We start from the raw sequence: 16229 nt of genomic DNA, 5'->3' as shown, positions 1-16229 counted from the left end.
GGGAAAACAAGGCGGCCGGCATCTGCCAAGTCTCTGTGTTATTTCTGCCTCGGCGGCCTTTACAGCACCAGCTCAGCCTCCGCCAACAACCTCCACCCCCACCAACACAGCTGATCTGGGGACAGCGCAGGGGAGGGGGTGAGGGACAGTGGGTGGGAGCCCAGTCAAGGATGCAAATTCACAATCAGTGGAATGAAAACACTAAGGGTGGGGGAGGAGGGGGTCACAGGTCACATGCACCTACCACCCCCTCCCTGGATTACACAGCAGCTGCAGACAGATGTTAAACCGGACGTCTGCTGACTGTTCAGGACTTAAACGAATATCCGAACACCCAAACAACACAAAAAATTCTAAACAGCTCAAAAGGTGACGCGATCGGAGCCGGAGAGATTTCTGAATTTCAACTTTTAGGGTCCAACGCTCAGACTGCAGAGGAACAACAGAGGTACAGGTGTGAGGTGGAAACACCTGGACTGAGCATCACACATTAACTTTTATTTTTAGAGTTTTTACGCCGTATTAAGAATTTACTGCACTTGTTTCTGTAGCAGTTTGTGACAGTTAAATGGATTTCTGCTGCTCTGTTGTCACACTGTGCAGGTAATTCCCCCTCCCTGTGCAGCAGTGTCGCCTGCTGCACAGCTTCTCTTTACTTCCTCCCTGAAAAACTTTAAAGAGTTTTAAATCTCCTCACATACAAGGTCTTAAATAATCAGGTCTTATCTTAATGACTTTATAGCACCATATTACCCCATTAGAGCACTGACTCCTTACTTCTTGTATTTAAGTATTTAAAAGTAGAATGAGAGGCAGGGCCTTCAGTTTTCAGGCCCCTCTTCTATGGAACCAGCTTCCAGTTTGGATTCGGGAGACAGACACTATCTCTAAATTTAAGATTAGGCTTCAAACTTTCCTTTTTGCTAAAGCATATAGTTAAGGTTGGATCAGGTGACGCCGAATCCTCCCATAGTTATGCTGCAACAGGTGTAGGGTGCTGGGGGATTCCCATGATGCACTGAGTGTTCCTGTGTGTTAACACACCTCTGCTGCATGTAATTAACTTTTGTCTTCTACTTGCTGACGTCCATGTTTGGTCTCAGATAAAGGAAGCCAGTCTTAGATATTTCTGTGTGACACCATGTTTCTGAGGTTTTTAGGGACAAGAACATTAACTTCATAACAAAGAGAATAAATGTGTGTGACAAACTGAAAACGATGTTCAGCAAATGACACAAAACCACCAAGAAGAAAAACATTTTGCAGCAGCTGCATTTTTAATTCCTGCAGCAAATTCACAGGAAATGTAAAACATGTTCAGCCTCCTTTCACCTGATTTTAATTTCAGACCCACAGGAAGCCAGATCCACATCGGGGTGAGCAAACACCAATCTGTGTGTGTGTGTGTGTGTGTGTGTGTGTGTGTGTGTGTGTGTGTGTGTATATATGTGTGTGTGTGTGTGTGTACTTGAGCAGTCGTGGTTTCTCGTCGTTGACCAGCAGCACGGTGACCTGAACTGTTCCCTCGACTGCATGGACACCATCTGTCAGCCGCAGAGCCACAGCGTCCTTCAGGGTTTCTGTGTCATCGTGCATGTAGACGATCCTCATGCCTGCAGGAGGAAAACAGAAAATATGGAGCAGTGTGTTTCTGTGTGTGTGTTTCTGAGAGCATGTATTCATATCTTTGTGGGGTTAAAAAATTGGATGTTCCCACTGTTGCCAAAGCGCCTTGAGGCAACCGTTGTTGTGTTTTGGCGCTATATAAATAAGATTGAATTTAATTTAATTGATGTTAGCTATACTTAACATCCTGGTCCCAACAAGTTTGAAGGCATTTTTTAGACTCAAAATGTGGGTTTTTTGTTATTTTTTTGATTGACATTTAGGAATCACTGTACAATACCATCAACTTCAGCAATTTGTTACTACGTGTATTTCAAAATGTGGTTTTCGAAGAGAGACGCGAGTCCGTCTCTCTTCTTTGTTTTTGGCCCACTTTGCACCAGAAAGAGGAAACCAGCAGCTGAACAACAGCAGCACTATTAAGCTTGATAAGCTGTTGTTAGAATTTATTTAATATTACTTTCTAGACCAGGATCTTTTTCTATGTAGCTGACAGCTGGTAACTGTGCAGGGGCGGATCTAGCAAAGTTTAGCCAGGGGGGCCGATAGGGCATTAACAGGGAAAAGGGGGCACAAAGACACACTTTTCTTTCTTATTCTCATTTAAAATATTTAGCTTTTAATTATTTAATAATTATCTGAATCTTACACCCAAAGTTTTAATCTGATGTAAAATGTATAGAAGTCCATTACTGTATATAGTAACTGTTAAGTCTAATATACCCTAGTAAGCTGTAGTACTTTTTCCTTTGGGAAAGTACCATCTGTGAATTCTGCAATTCTGTTGAAGAAAGATGTTGAATCTATTTAATTATTCTTGAAAAATAATTTTTTTCTGTGAATTTGTTTCCCCCTGCATCAAATTAAAGTTGATTACATTGATTGAGCATCATGAGGAAGAGGGTGGTTCCCTATGTTCTTTTGCTGGGAGTTTGCAACCCTATTAGTTAGGTTGCTTAATACTTCTGCTAAGTACTCTTTAAAATACCAGAATAGGGAGGATGGAGTAGGTTTAACTTTATTAGATTGATCAGTGTTGCTGATCTATGAAATATTTTGGGCGCAGTGTATTTTTTACATACAGGTATAACAGAATAGCTTTAGTGTTGTTGTTGTTTTTTAACTTGAGTATAAACTTATACAAAATGCAGCAAGATATTAAAAAAAACAGTTTTATTGATTAAAAAACACACTATATCGGATTCATATCGGTATCGGCAGATATCCAAATTTATGATATCGGTATCGGTATCGGACATAAAAAAGTGGTATCGTGCCATCTCTACTGAAAACTGAGATTTTGAAAAACTCCTGCCAGTGTGGAGTTTTCAAAGTCTGTTCTTGCATTTACCTGTGGACGACAAAAACGGAGATTTAGTCACGCAACGTCAAAGGTGTGTGCCTTTTTTGGCATCACGCTGTGCGTCACGTGATGTTTACGTGAGATGAATTTCTACAATGGCGGACAGAGACAAAATACTGTTGCTGTTAATCTGACTATCTGCAGTTTTTACATAAACACACGCGGTTACTGTCCGTCCATTTAGAAAGACAAAGGCGTCAGAGTGAACTTCGGACGTGGCTTCTACGTTCACCACAGACGCTTTCACAATCCAAATCCCTACGCCAACGTTGTCGTTGGCGTAGGGATTTGGAGGTTTTGAATACATTTAATTTTGGAGGTTTTGAATACATTTAATTTTTAAAATTATGTATGCTGTATGCATTTGTCCATTCCTAAGTTGTGAGTCTACATCAGGCATATTTAACAGCGCTGTGACTTATGATTATGAATCACTCAGGCTGATTTTCAGTTTATTTACTGAATAAACTCTGGTCAAGGGAGCCAGTGAGACAAAATCCAAAATACTGTCTTTAGTTATTAACATTTGAAATGATGAAGGCATTTGAAAAATAACATAAAATTAGCTGCCTTTCCAGAAAAACACAAAAACTTTTCAGTACTTTACTCCCAGGCTTCTAGACTTCTGATTGGCCAAAATTTCTTCACAGTTAGGATTTGGCACGTTCTTGACAGCGTTTGACTTCATTTTTTTTGTTTACATGCGGACGGAGATATTTTGTTCAAAACTGCACATGGGGGCGGGATTCTTTTTTTTTTAACGAAAATGGAAAATCTCAGTTTTCAAAAATACCCGTGTACCTGTGGACGTAGCCTTAAATAACATAAAAACAAACCGTCTTCATGGTGTGATTATTTTACGCGTGGTTGTTTTTTTTGTTTTGTTTGTACTGTGTAAGAATATTCAACACTGCTGTCAATACAAAAAATTACTCAATAAAATGGGTCTAAAAACATAAACAACTGTGGGATACTGTTTGTCTGTGATTTGGACAGGGGGAACACATTGTGGCAGGATCAGCCTGATATTATTTGTATCCCACTGTAACTTTACTGTATAAAGAGCTAACATCTCCAAAATTTCAGGGGTAGTTAGTCATTATAATAAGTGTTTGTGAACTAAAAAAAAAATCAAGAATGTGGGATACTGTTTGTCTGTGATTTGGGGCCAAGGTATTCCTGCATGCACTCCCCGTGTATGCGTGGGTTCTCTCCGGGTACTCCGACTTCATCCCACAGTCCAAACACATGCAGTTAGTGGGGATAGGTAAACTCTAAAGTGCCCATAGGTGTGAATGGTTGTCTGTCTCTAAGTGTTAGTGACCTGTCCATTGCATACCCTGTCTCTCGCTCTAAGACAGCTGGGATGGACTCCAGCCCCTTCGCGACCCGGGAACAGCACCATGCAGGACAGACGAGCTCTACAGAGGGTTGTGCGTTCAGCTGAGCGCACCATCCGCTCAGAGCTCCCTGACCTGCACTCAATCTACAGCAGGCGGTGCTGGACCAAGGCCAGGAAGATCGTGAAGGACCTCAGCCACCCCAACAACGGACTGTTCTCTCTGTTGAGGTCAGGAAAGCGATTCCGCTCCCTGAAGACCAACACAGAGAGACTGAGGAGGAGCTTCTTCCCGCAGGCGATACGGTCTCTCAATCACACCACCACACAGTACTGACCCACACATATGGTTCTTACACACACACTGGACATTCTGGACATTGTTTTCACTTCATCACTTAAACCACTTTAAGCATATTTGCACTGCACAAGACACTATATAATGCAGATTGCACAACACTGGACATTATATTCCTCATTTCCAATTAATATTTGTACAGCTGCTGTTATTGTGTGTATATATATATATATTTATATTTATATTTCTTCATACATTCTTATATATTTCTATACTGTGTATTTTGCTGTACAGTTATTTTATTTTCAACTTTAATTTATATATTTTATCTTATTCTTCCCAGTTAAATTTACCCTTTACCCTTCATTCTAATTTGTGTTGTACAGTTATCTCATTCTTAACTTAATTTTTTTTTTTTTTTTTTTTTTTTAATTTTTATATTTTATTTTATTTTATTCCTTCCTGGTTAAATTTACCCTTTTTCATTTTCATATTTATTTCCTATCTTATTCATAGCCTTCTCTTTTTTTCTTTAGGTCACGAGCAGTTGTCCAAGCATTTCACTGCATATCGTACTGTGTATGACTGTGTATGTGACAAATAAAAATTTGAATTTGAATTTGAATTTGAATTTGACCCTGATTTAGATAAGCAGAAGCAAATGGATGGACCAAAAACATTTTATTTTTTAGATGGTTGGGAACACGGCCCTGCTGCTGACCCTCTCTGAATATAAAATAAAAAGCGATTATTGCTCTTGTTCAAAGTCATCCTGGTTCAAAGTGTTTGAATGATGATCATCTGTATAAAACACACCAATAATCTAGAATGTATTCACCTTGTACTTTCACACTTCCTGTTTGAGTGACTGCCTCACCTTGTCGGAGCTCTTGCAGAGTGAAAGAGGTGACAGAGAGGCTCCTGTGCAGGAGGTCAGCTCCCGCCTCCGTGCCGTGGATGCTGTTAATCAGGCTGCCGTGAGCCGGCGGCTGCACCACGGTGAAGGTGAGCAGGTCAGGTGGGGCGTCCAAGTCAAAACCATCCAGTATGGATGGAATTAGCTCCCTCATCCCGCCCTCTTTTACCTGCAGAGAACAGGAGGAGTGCGCCCCTGTGAGGCTGTTGTGATCATCGCAGATTCAGTTTCAGTCAGAGAAATCGTTTTACTTTTACTCTCTTGTGTGAATTTTGTTTAGTCTTTATTGTTATTTTCTCTTGTTTGGTGTCACAATTACAGCTTTGTCACCTCAATCGGGGGGAGGTGACAATGTTTTTAATAACCAGTCAGCTGTCTTCAAGTCATAGCTGATTGATGACCAATTATTGACCATGCCTCAGGTCAGGCCTCAGGTGTACGTACGGTGAAGTTGGCGAGCAGCAGCGACGGTGTTTCGTCATTGGTTGGTTTGATGATGATGTAGAAGGGGACAGGGGCGGAGCGATGCAGCCCGTCGCTCACACTGATGGACAGCTGGTCGACAGTTGGCTCCACCCCTTTGTGCTCCGATTGCACGTAGTTGATAAAGCCAGAGGTCAGGTGTGTGAGAGTGAAGGATTCTGGGAAAAGACAAACATTAGATTGAGATCTGAGTCGGCTCCCCGAGGTTCTGCCCGTGCACCGCACACTGACCGACTCGCACTCCCGCGTTGCTCTTCTCGGAGCCGGGCATCGGCTGCGTGTTCTCCAGGAAGCCGTGAAGGGGAGGAGTCTCCAGGTGAAAGACGAGCTGCTCAGGGGGACTGTCTGGGTCTGACGCTCCGAGGACCCCCCCGCACAGACAGATAGAAGAGCCTTCATCCACCACCAGCATGGACTCGCCTGAGCCAGGACACAGCAACACCTTCATTCTTCATTTATCAACTACGCTGCTCGCCACACTGACTGAGCGCCTGATGGTGGATTTCAACTCTACTGCTTCCACACATGCACGCCATGCAGTAAGCACAGCGTCCACCGAGATGTCCACTCGAAGCACTGGCTTATTTTCTGCCATGATGTTGAAGCCCACCTGAGGCACTAACACAACTCTGGGCTGGACATGTTGTACACAATAGGTACAGGTGTAGATGTTGAGCTGCCAGCTCCTCATGTGTTAGCGGACGGTTCATGCAGGCGAATCCGTCCATTCTTTCACTCCCACCTCATCACACTTTACCCCAAACTGAGATCTCTCACAGCTGGAAACTACACCTGTGGTTATTAGTTTCTAACTAAAGTTCAGGCATCGTTTAATAATCCTGTTTTTTATTGAGTGAAACTCAAACAGGACCAGGAGCAGAATTCCCTCCACCTGCAGCCTCCACCCCCCGTTTCCTGCAGACAGGAGCGGGTCTAAGCCTGCTGTGTTCAGTTGGAGTATGAACACTGTGGGCGGATGTGAGTGGATGGGTGTGAGCATTAATGAGGGACAGTCCTGGATCTGGCTGATAAACCAGCGTCGTCCTAAAACAGGAACACGTGGATGTGAGGCTCGCTCCACTAAGGCTCTTATTCTGCGTCTTTATTCACTGCTAATTAATTAGACCAAGAACCCCCCACCCAAACACCAGCACCACCACACGCGCATGCACACACACACGCACCACCCCACCCTCGGCCCTGAACTGTGCGCCGGTGCCGAATGAGCAGGGAGACCCGCCGGCAGGATTACGAGTCGTCCCGCCGTCGGCAGCGCTAAGCTGATCTGGCTGCTGAGCTGCGGCTAACACGTCTCCTATTGTGAGCACGAAATGGAGGTTCTGTCTTTTGTTTAGTTAAGACGCTCATTGTCCGCTGTCCACACACACACACACACAGCTGAGATAATCTCTCAGCCGTGTGTGTGTTTTCATGTAATACCACCAGACAATTAGCAGATTTCATTTAAAACACATCAGTGCCAACCTCGTTAGCCGGCTGACAACACACACACACACACACACACACACACACACACACACACACACACACACACACACACACGAACACACACACACCAAGTATCGGGCCAGTTTAAACAAAGACCTCAGCAAGTGTAAACTCAGAGCTCTCTCTCCAGAATAAACTCTATGCTGAGTTTAACTTTAAATCTTTAAAGTTAGAGATCATTCTGATTTCGGTTTCCTGAAGCTCGACAGGATCAGAGCACCAACCTACAGTTACATTAAAACTCAGCCAACCCCCAAACTGCTCCATCTTCTCATCTGCTGCCTTGATGTTTAAACCCTGGTTTTTGAAAATGTAATCCTTGGATTTCCAACACAAGGTCCGAGGGCCAGAATCATCCCGGCAAAGACTGAAATGCGGCCCACGGGATCTCATTAAAAAATGGGAAGGAGGGCATAAACTTTTTAATGTATTTTCATAAGTTTTTCCTTTTGGGTAGGGTTGGGGTAGTCTTGGGTTGGGTTAAGACCTTGCCCATGACTACTCACACTATACCAGGGGTGGGCAACTCCAGGCCTGAAGGTCCGGTGTCCTGCAGGTTTTAGATCTCACCCTGGGTCAACACATCTGAATCACATGATTAGTTTGTTACCAAGTCTCTGGAGAACTTCAGGACATGTTGAGGACATAATTTAGCCGTTTGAATCAGCTGTGTTGGTTCAAGGACACATCTAAAACCTGCAGGACACCGGCCCTCAACGCCTGGAGTTGCCCACACCTGCACTACACCAAGGTAATGAAGTAATAAATAAACAGTTACATAAAAGAAAAGTCCCTGCTTTTAACCACCTATTGTAGAATCTTCTGGTTTTATAGTGAGTAGTTAATGCATTGTTAAACTTCATTAGACTGACTGGAAGGAGAGTTTCTTTGGTCTGACCCACAGTGTTTGACATCCCTGCTGTAATCAAGCCAGCAGCAGGCTGACAATGCAGCTCACAGTAAAGTGTTATTTGTGAGACGGCTCATTTTGACTAAAATGGTTCTGATTTATTGCCCTGAAATAAAGCATCGTGTTCACATTTCACTCTCGACGAGCATCATTTCTGGGGAATTTTGCGCCGTTTGTAAAGGAACCCAAAAGTCTTCAGCCACCGACTAACAACACAGACCTGCTGTTTCTCATCTCCCATCATCTCCACCTGTGACAGGTGAGTCACTGAGTGCAGCTACCTCACAGTTTAAACGTCTGTGACCGAAAATCACCTCAAAGAACATCTTCAGGATTAAAACAGAGAAAATAGAGACAATGCACAGATGATGTCTCTACTGTGGAGGAGATTATCCCCTCACACACACACACACACACACACACACACACACACACACTCGCTCTCTCTCCTGGGATGGATGATCATTCTCACTGCTCACAGCCAAAAACAGGGATTGAAGAGCTCCATGGTTATCAATGGAGACCAGTGACCACTGGGACACACACTGGGAAGACTGGGAGACGGTGTATGTGTGTGTGAGAGATGTTAGCCCCCCTTGCCCCTCCCATTACAGAGTGTGTGTTGGACTGATAGGTAACGGTGTGTTGTTGGCTAGAGAGGATTAAACACACACATGCGCACACGCACACACTGAGCCTTTCAGTGGGAATGAAAGCACACACTTCCCCACAGTTCACAGATGTAAACACAAACACAACATTGAAAGGGCATTGTGTGAACGCCGTGTGTCAGCTTCACTAAAATCTGACCAATCCTGAAGGAGATCAGTGAGCGAACATCAGCAGTTTTTTAATGGTTTTTGTTATTTTTGACATTTCTTTATTTCTGCAGTTTAAATATCCACAAACCTGTTTCCTGTTTGCAATAAAGTAGTTTGATGACAGGCTCTGGTGTTGTTACAGAGGACAGTTAAGACTTTGGATTTTAGGGCTTCTCTCTGATTGGTTCACTCACACAGATCCAACAGGTGTGTCCACGTGACATCGTGAATGAGGCTGTTGTGTAAACTGTACACATGGTTTTTGTGAATTTGGTGAATCTTACCCAGAGTGACGGCAGGGACTTTATCGTTGACAGGAAGAACTGTGATGTTCAGATCGTAAACAGGAAGTGTACCATGAAGAGGAACAGGAGGGGGCGGGGCTTCCCCGTGGCAGCAGCTGTCCGGCCCTCTGGCCTCACTGTCGGAGATGATGAGGGTGACCGTGTCGAACACCGGCTCAGGTCCGATCTCCCCGCCTTAAACAGAACAGCATTTCCACAACAAACGTTTCTAAAGAGCTGCTTTCGTTTCATTTTATCTCATTTATGAATGCACCACGGGTTAGTTTCTGCTTTCAAACCTAGTTCATAACCCATTCAAACAGTTCAGCCAAGGCTGGTTCCTTTCCTGCGGAAGGAACACACATTTTTCCTACGTGCCGTGAACGCAGCCTGGCCTGCTCACCTGTGTGGGCATAGTAGATGTGACCCTGCAGGACGTCCTGCTGGGAGAACTTGTCCACAGTCACTCCGGCTCGCTGCAGCTCTCCCCTGCTCGGTATCCGGGCGAGCATGTAGGTCAGCGCGGAGTCGTCGCTGTCCCGGTCGGTGGCCGACAGGTAGTCCACTGTCACCTGGACACGCCCCCCTTCCTCGCAGCTCAGCCCCCCTTGCAGACGCGTGCCCAGCTGAGGAGGCTCGTCGTTCATCGGCAGCACCTGAGGACGGGAGGGCGGTTACATTTCGTTTTTATTAACCAGCTAAAAGTCCCGGCTGTGTTTGGTCTTTTTTACACACGCAGTCATCGCTCTGGTTTCTCTCCAAGTTTGAACTACAACCAGTGAAAACTCCTCACAGTTCACTGAAATAGGAAACTCTAGAAAGTAAACATTCACCAACATCAATGTCAGCCACATCTGCTGACCCCCCACCCCCCCACTCTGCTTGTTCCTCCTCTGCATTGCCCCCTGGTTTTGTGTGGGCAGGACTCAGTGTTTACAGGTGTTAAGCAACACCTGTAAGCACTGAGCTGTTTGCTATAAAAGGTGGTCATGCCCTAACACGCTGACCTCTTCTGATTTAGGTTGCTGTGTGTCACCTTGCTTTTATCCACAAACTGTCCACTGAGACAGACTGTCGCTGGTTAAACACTCGGGTGTCTCTTTGTCTCCCTGTCTTAATCTGTGATTTTTTAACTGAAGTTTTCCCGTTTCGATTTCTGCTAGTGTCTAAGCATCCCGCCCACAGTAGCACCTGAACTTTTATAATCAGCTTCTTCTTCACTTGTTACATGTCAGTAGAAACCTTTGAGTGCTCAGCAGGTGACACCTTTATTCAGTAGATTCACCTGAACGTGCAGAACGACGTCCACCGAGTTCAGACCGTCCGACACCTTGAGACCAACGACATCCTCGGTGGTCTCAGAGTCATCGTGGATGTACCTGAAACACAGAGACGCCGTCACGCTGACCTGTGACCAGCTCCTCAGTCAAACATCGGTGACATCAGCAGCTTCTACAAACACTGATGATGTTTAGAGCCCAAAGAGTTTCTGCTTTTTAAATGGAGACTACTGAACCTCTTGTGAACTTTCCAACAGCGGTAAGCCGGGGCTAAAGGTCCAGCACAACACTGAGTCTAATTTAATCTGAATAATTACACAAAGTAAAACTCAATAAGAAGCTTGAATCTTAATAAATACATTAAAAACAAACATTCATGTCATAAAATAAAATAAACTGGCACAAAATAATTGCTGAATAAAAATGTTATTAAATGTACAAAAGAAAACGATGAGTCGACGAGTCAAAGTTACGTGTTGACAGAGTCTGCCTTTAATCATCGCATTAACAAAGAAATTCTTAATGTATAAAATATGAAGCCTGAAGTGGGGTTTCAGCTAAAACAAGAACCTGGCCTCCGAGTATAAATATAGTAAAAACAGCTGCTAATTATAGAAATACTCATAGTCACCTAAGAACAACTGAAAAAATGATGGATGCCTTAAACATTCAAAAAAAGAAGAAACTTTCTGATTTTCGTGAACTTTAAGAACACAAACTGCTGGTTGGTGAGTGACCCGGGGTCCCTGAACACCACACGGTTACAGCCACCGGCTGGTTGGATTTTACGTGACTGGCGCTCTTTGCAGGGTGAGGTTTCAGAAGAACACGACAACAGCAAAAACAGCAGCATCACTCGTGTGTGCTGGAACAAGAAACCATACATCACCTACAAATGAATGTGAGACGAGCAAAAGCAACAAAAAAACAGGAACAATAATTGGTTTATCTAAACGTTCAGTGGACGTTTAAAACAGAGGTGCAGGTGAAACACTTTAAAGGTGACCTACCTGCACACTCTGAGCTCGTTATTAGAAACATGTTTAATGTGAACGCCCACCACTGGAACAGGAGGTACATGACAGGAAGTGAGGAGTAGAAAAGCTGGCAGTAAATCCGCTCCGTGCTTTCTGCTCTAAGAAACCAAGACTGACTGCAAACAGTCGACCACAGCGCGGTGAGCGGCTTCATGATCACCTGAAAACTTTGGAACCTCTGAAACCGAATCCTCTGGCGTTACATCACCAGTGAAAACACACCCATCTGCTGAAGCAGCGGATAAAACCAGAGAGCTCTCCGAGTGATCGCTGAGCTCAGATCACCACGGCACGTCCAGAACCACCTGACCCGGGTCTCACCTGACGCCCAGCCCTCTCAGTTCCTGCAGGGTAAACCCGCCTCCCTGCTGCAGCGCTCGGCCCCGCAGCTCCAGCCGGCCGTGACGAGCCGTGCTCCGAACCTCCACCCTCAGCGCCTCCTCTCGACTGTCCCGGTCCCGGACCAGGAGGTGCTCCTCCGTCACGAAGGCCGCGCCGCCCTCCTCTACCCGCAGCAGGTTGGTGAAAGCCTGAGGAGCACAGAGAGATTCAGCACGACATCCACAGCACAGTCAAACCAGAGGCTCTGCCCGTTTGACCTCTGACCTCTGGCACCTGGTCATCGACAGGGGTAACCGTGATGTTGAAGATGAGGCCGGAGACGGTGTCGCCGTGGTGATCGCTGACTGAGAAGATGAACTGGACGAAGAGCGACTCGGGCCCGATGTCCTCGACCGGCGGCATGAAGGCCACCTTCATGTGGTTCACAGCATGCTAGGAGAAAACAAGAAATTTACATCTTAACCTGCAAAAGCACGACCCATGCCAACCTCGCCAGCCACGCCACTCCCCCCCCCCCCCCCAGCAGCGACTCCTTCATATGTATTTGAACCAAGCAGGTGTTGCACACCTGAGTGAAGGACTTCAGCACGGGCGCTGTGTGGTCCTTCTTCATGGCGTTGGTGCTGTCGGTGTAGAACAGACGTCCTGCATCCATCAGGCTGAAAACGAATACAAACACGATAGTTAGTTTCTCAGTCACAGGGTCTGCTCTTCCTCCTCTGTCAGAGCTAAGCTGGCAGCCGGGTCCTCACCCAGGATGTAGCGAGCTGAAGCAGGGCTGTGTAATGACATAGGTGAGGTCAGCATCTGGGTGCTCTCGGTCTGTGAAGTGAAGGTGAGCCTGGGTGATGTAAACCACCTCCGTCTCCTTCACTGTCAGCGAGCGGACGCTGCCGGGAACTTCGACTGGCACCTGGTCCTCCACTGGGAACACGTGCACCACCACCGTCTACACACAGGGAGGAAGAGGAAGGAAGAGGTGAGGGGAAGAGGAGGTCTCAAAGCGACATTCAGACTTGTCACTCGCTCAGACCAGAGCTGACTCACGTATGTCTGCGACAGGTTGGGCGGCCGGTGGCTGTCAGACAGCGTGAAGTCGAAGGCGTCCTCAAACTGCTCGTCTCCCGAGTGCTGGTAGAAGATCTGACCCTGGATCAGGTCCCTCTGCAGGAAGCTGGCCACCCGTGACCCTGCAGGGAGAGCACAGAAGAGCTCAGAGACCAGCAGTGCAGGAATATGATGGTTTACAGCAGAGAGCTGCAGGACTGAGCCCTCTCACCCAGAAATCAGCGTTTTCACCCCCTTGTAGATTATTTCTGAATGTGTTTGTGGTTCAGTGAGTAAAGCTGAGCGTCCCCCAGGAGCTCAGGGGTGTGACCCCAAGTCATGTGACTGTGGTGAACATTTACCTTTACCCTTCAAAACCATTAAATTCAACACAAATGGAGTATCACAAACATTTATTTACCACAGAGGTGATTCTGGTCATTGAGGTCAGTATCAGCTGATAATCAGCTGACCTATCAGAGTGAGTTTGGATTGGCTGATTCTTCTGGGTGGGAGAGTCCCAGCGTTAGACACGCCCACATTGCCTCTCTAATTATTACGTCTAAATACTCGCCCTCACCTGTCTCATGGGCAGATGTCCTCCTGACCAGGTGCCCGGCCCGGGGGGCGGAGACTATCTGATAAAGGATGTAGTCGTCGCTGGAGTCGAGGTCGGAGGCCAGCAGCATGAACTCCTCGAGCCGCACGGCCCCACCCTCCTGCACCTCCACCGCCACGTTGTTGATGAGGAAGGGTGGAGAGTCGTCCTTCGGGAGGATGTTGATGGGGAACTTGTGGCGGACGCTGTGACGACCGTCGCTGATGCGGAAGACGACGTGGTCGCGGGTGGAGTCGCTGTCGGAGTGGTGGTAGACAACTGTGCCCTCCTTCAGGTCCCGCACGCGGAACATAAACGCCTTCCCGCCTGGAAACACAACGCAAAAGTCACATGACTCAAAGAGAAAGATCTTTGATTCTTTTCCACTAAACAACAGTGAGTCCTCACTGTTCCCACAGCTTCAGACGTCCGTTTTCTAAAATAAAAAAGCCTCAGATCCTCACCTCTGAGAAGCCTGACAGATCAAAACACCTTCGATTCCAGCCAGCAGGTTCAGAGCGATTTCAGACATTAGAGACTGAAAGGTCGGCGGCCTCCTTCCAGCCACTCAAAGCATCTGACTGGCAGCTAAAAGGATGTTTTTACCTGATCATAAATAATCTGTGATCCTCTCAAACTGGACCTTCAGTCTCACTGAGGAGGAACTTCAGTCAGTAACTTTATTCTTCACGCTCACTGCAGACTCTTGCCTGTCTGACTGGGGTCGCGTTCAGATCTTATATTTAATGAGACAAAACCTCATTTCTACATTTAAACAAAACTCTGACTGTGATGACGACTGTGTTAATCAGCTGGGGGCAGATTCACAACGACATCAGTCAAAAGAAAGACAGAAAATCATCTGCTGCAGGCTTCACCTCAGCGACAGCACAAATGCACCGAAGTCACTCGCTCTCTGTGCCTCTTCACGAACTACTGGCAGGATTTTTTTTTAATGCTGAAAGAAGTTTTTGCAGTACTGTTTGGACTGAATAAAGATGAAAGCACTCCCTCTTTAACCTGACTTATAATTCAGAAAACAGAACGATGCTGTAAACTCTGTTTTAAACACTGCACATATTTCTGACCCTTCACCATTTATTGTTACATTGCTATTATTTATTGTCTTCACAAGCGTCGTCTTTTTAAAGAGTAAATAGCCTCCATAAAGACTGATTATTGATTTATTTTTTATGGGATCTTCCCGCTGCAGCCCGGTTTCACAATAAATCTTCATGCTGACTTATAAACTGAAACAGATTGAATGTTTCCACGGAGTGACGCGTCAGGAGGGCATCGTGTCGTACTCGGGATGAACGTCAAGAGGGGAGGAGTCGGGGCAGAATGAGACAAGTTAGTTAAGGAAACTGTGGTTGGTTTATGGTTCATGTTTAAATTATTCTTTATAAAGGTTTTTTTTTCCTTCAAACCTTTTTCCCCGTCTACAAATGTGGCAACCCACAGTGAAACAAAAAAAACAAAAACAAAAAAAACGTCAAGCGTCTGCTTCTGTCACAGAGCGGCGGGATGCTGTTTGTCTCTCGTCGAGCCGAACATGAAAAACTTCGGTGTCCTACATTAATGAAACGTCGGCCGCGTCCATCTGCCAGCTCTCTGCCGCTGGCTGGCCCTCCTCGCGCTCTACAACATGCTGATGGCCCAGCGTCACGTGACCGTGGCCTACCGGAGGACACGTGTTGTCGGTGGCCGGTTTCCAGCCAAAGCTTCGCACTTTGATTCAATTACCGTCTCCAACACGTGCGCTGCTTTCCTCCCATTGTCACTTGGAAATAACAAGTTTGTGTTGGCGCCTGGAGGCACAGCGAGGCGCTGGCTCGGTCTGCGCTGCGAAAACCGGTGGGCTACAACATGGCGTCCTTCCCGGCGGCTGCCCGGCTGCCAGGACGGGGGCTTCCTGTCTCCCTGCGAGTGCCAGAGAGACAGAAGGGCAAGGTCAGCAGACAGATTGAGAGACGAGCGGTCGCAAGCCCGAACCTCATTAGCAACTTTACCGAGGGGAACCGGCTCGCGGTCCAAGTGATGGAAACAACTTGGTAATTGGGCCCAAAGGTGGCGTTGGGCAGCCGGCCCACGAAGGGAGAAACGGCACGCCTGTGTATATGTGTGTGCGAGAGTGTGTGTTTGTTAGGGACAGGCAGCCATCCATTTGGCTGAAGGCGTTGGAGCGAGCCCGTCCCCACGCTGCAGCCGCCGCCCTCCAGTCGCAGCACCGAGGGTCACCGGCGTCCTCAGAGACGCAGCTCCACCGCAGCTTCCTGCACGGACGCGGTGCCAAACTTCAGCCCAAACCGACGGGATGAAATGATGCAGGAGCAGGTGCTGCAGGAGGAGGAGGAAGCTGCCTGGTGGGACCAA

The 16229-nt window shown here is 46.5% G+C and overlaps 1 protein-coding gene across 2 annotated transcripts in view; it reads right to left on the bottom strand.

Annotated features, from left to right (window-relative positions):
- frem1b (Fras1 related extracellular matrix 1b) overlaps positions 1-16229 on the bottom strand; it is a 40583-nt gene that overhangs the window by 14838 nt on the left and 9516 nt on the right. For both annotated transcript variants that reach the window (XM_087836302.1, XM_087836303.1), the window contains exons 9-21: positions 13836-14180; positions 13256-13398; positions 12961-13157; positions 12777-12867; positions 12473-12640; positions 12188-12396; positions 10835-10928; positions 9953-10205; positions 9550-9744; positions 6257-6445; positions 5987-6183; positions 5504-5711; positions 1469-1613 (exon numbers count right to left, since the gene is read on the bottom strand). In XM_087836302.1, the coding sequence (XP_087692428.1) occupies positions 1469-1613; positions 5504-5711; positions 5987-6183; positions 6257-6445; positions 9550-9744; positions 9953-10205; positions 10835-10928; positions 12188-12396; positions 12473-12640; positions 12777-12867; positions 12961-13157; positions 13256-13398; positions 13836-14180 (2434 nt within the window). The remainder of the gene's footprint in view (positions 1-1468; positions 1614-5503; positions 5712-5986; positions 6184-6256; positions 6446-9549; positions 9745-9952; positions 10206-10834; positions 10929-12187; positions 12397-12472; positions 12641-12776; positions 12868-12960; positions 13158-13255; positions 13399-13835; positions 14181-16229) is intronic.

The sequence above is a fragment of the Neolamprologus brichardi genome, chromosome 23, assembly GCF_056152115.1.
Source record: "Neolamprologus brichardi isolate AB-2024 chromosome 23, ASM5615211v1, whole genome shotgun sequence".
In the NCBI taxonomy this organism is placed as follows: domain Eukaryota; kingdom Metazoa; phylum Chordata; class Actinopteri; order Cichliformes; family Cichlidae; genus Neolamprologus; species Neolamprologus brichardi.
The sequence above is the reverse complement of the archived record's forward strand: the minus strand, read 5'-3'. Positions and strand labels throughout refer to the sequence as shown.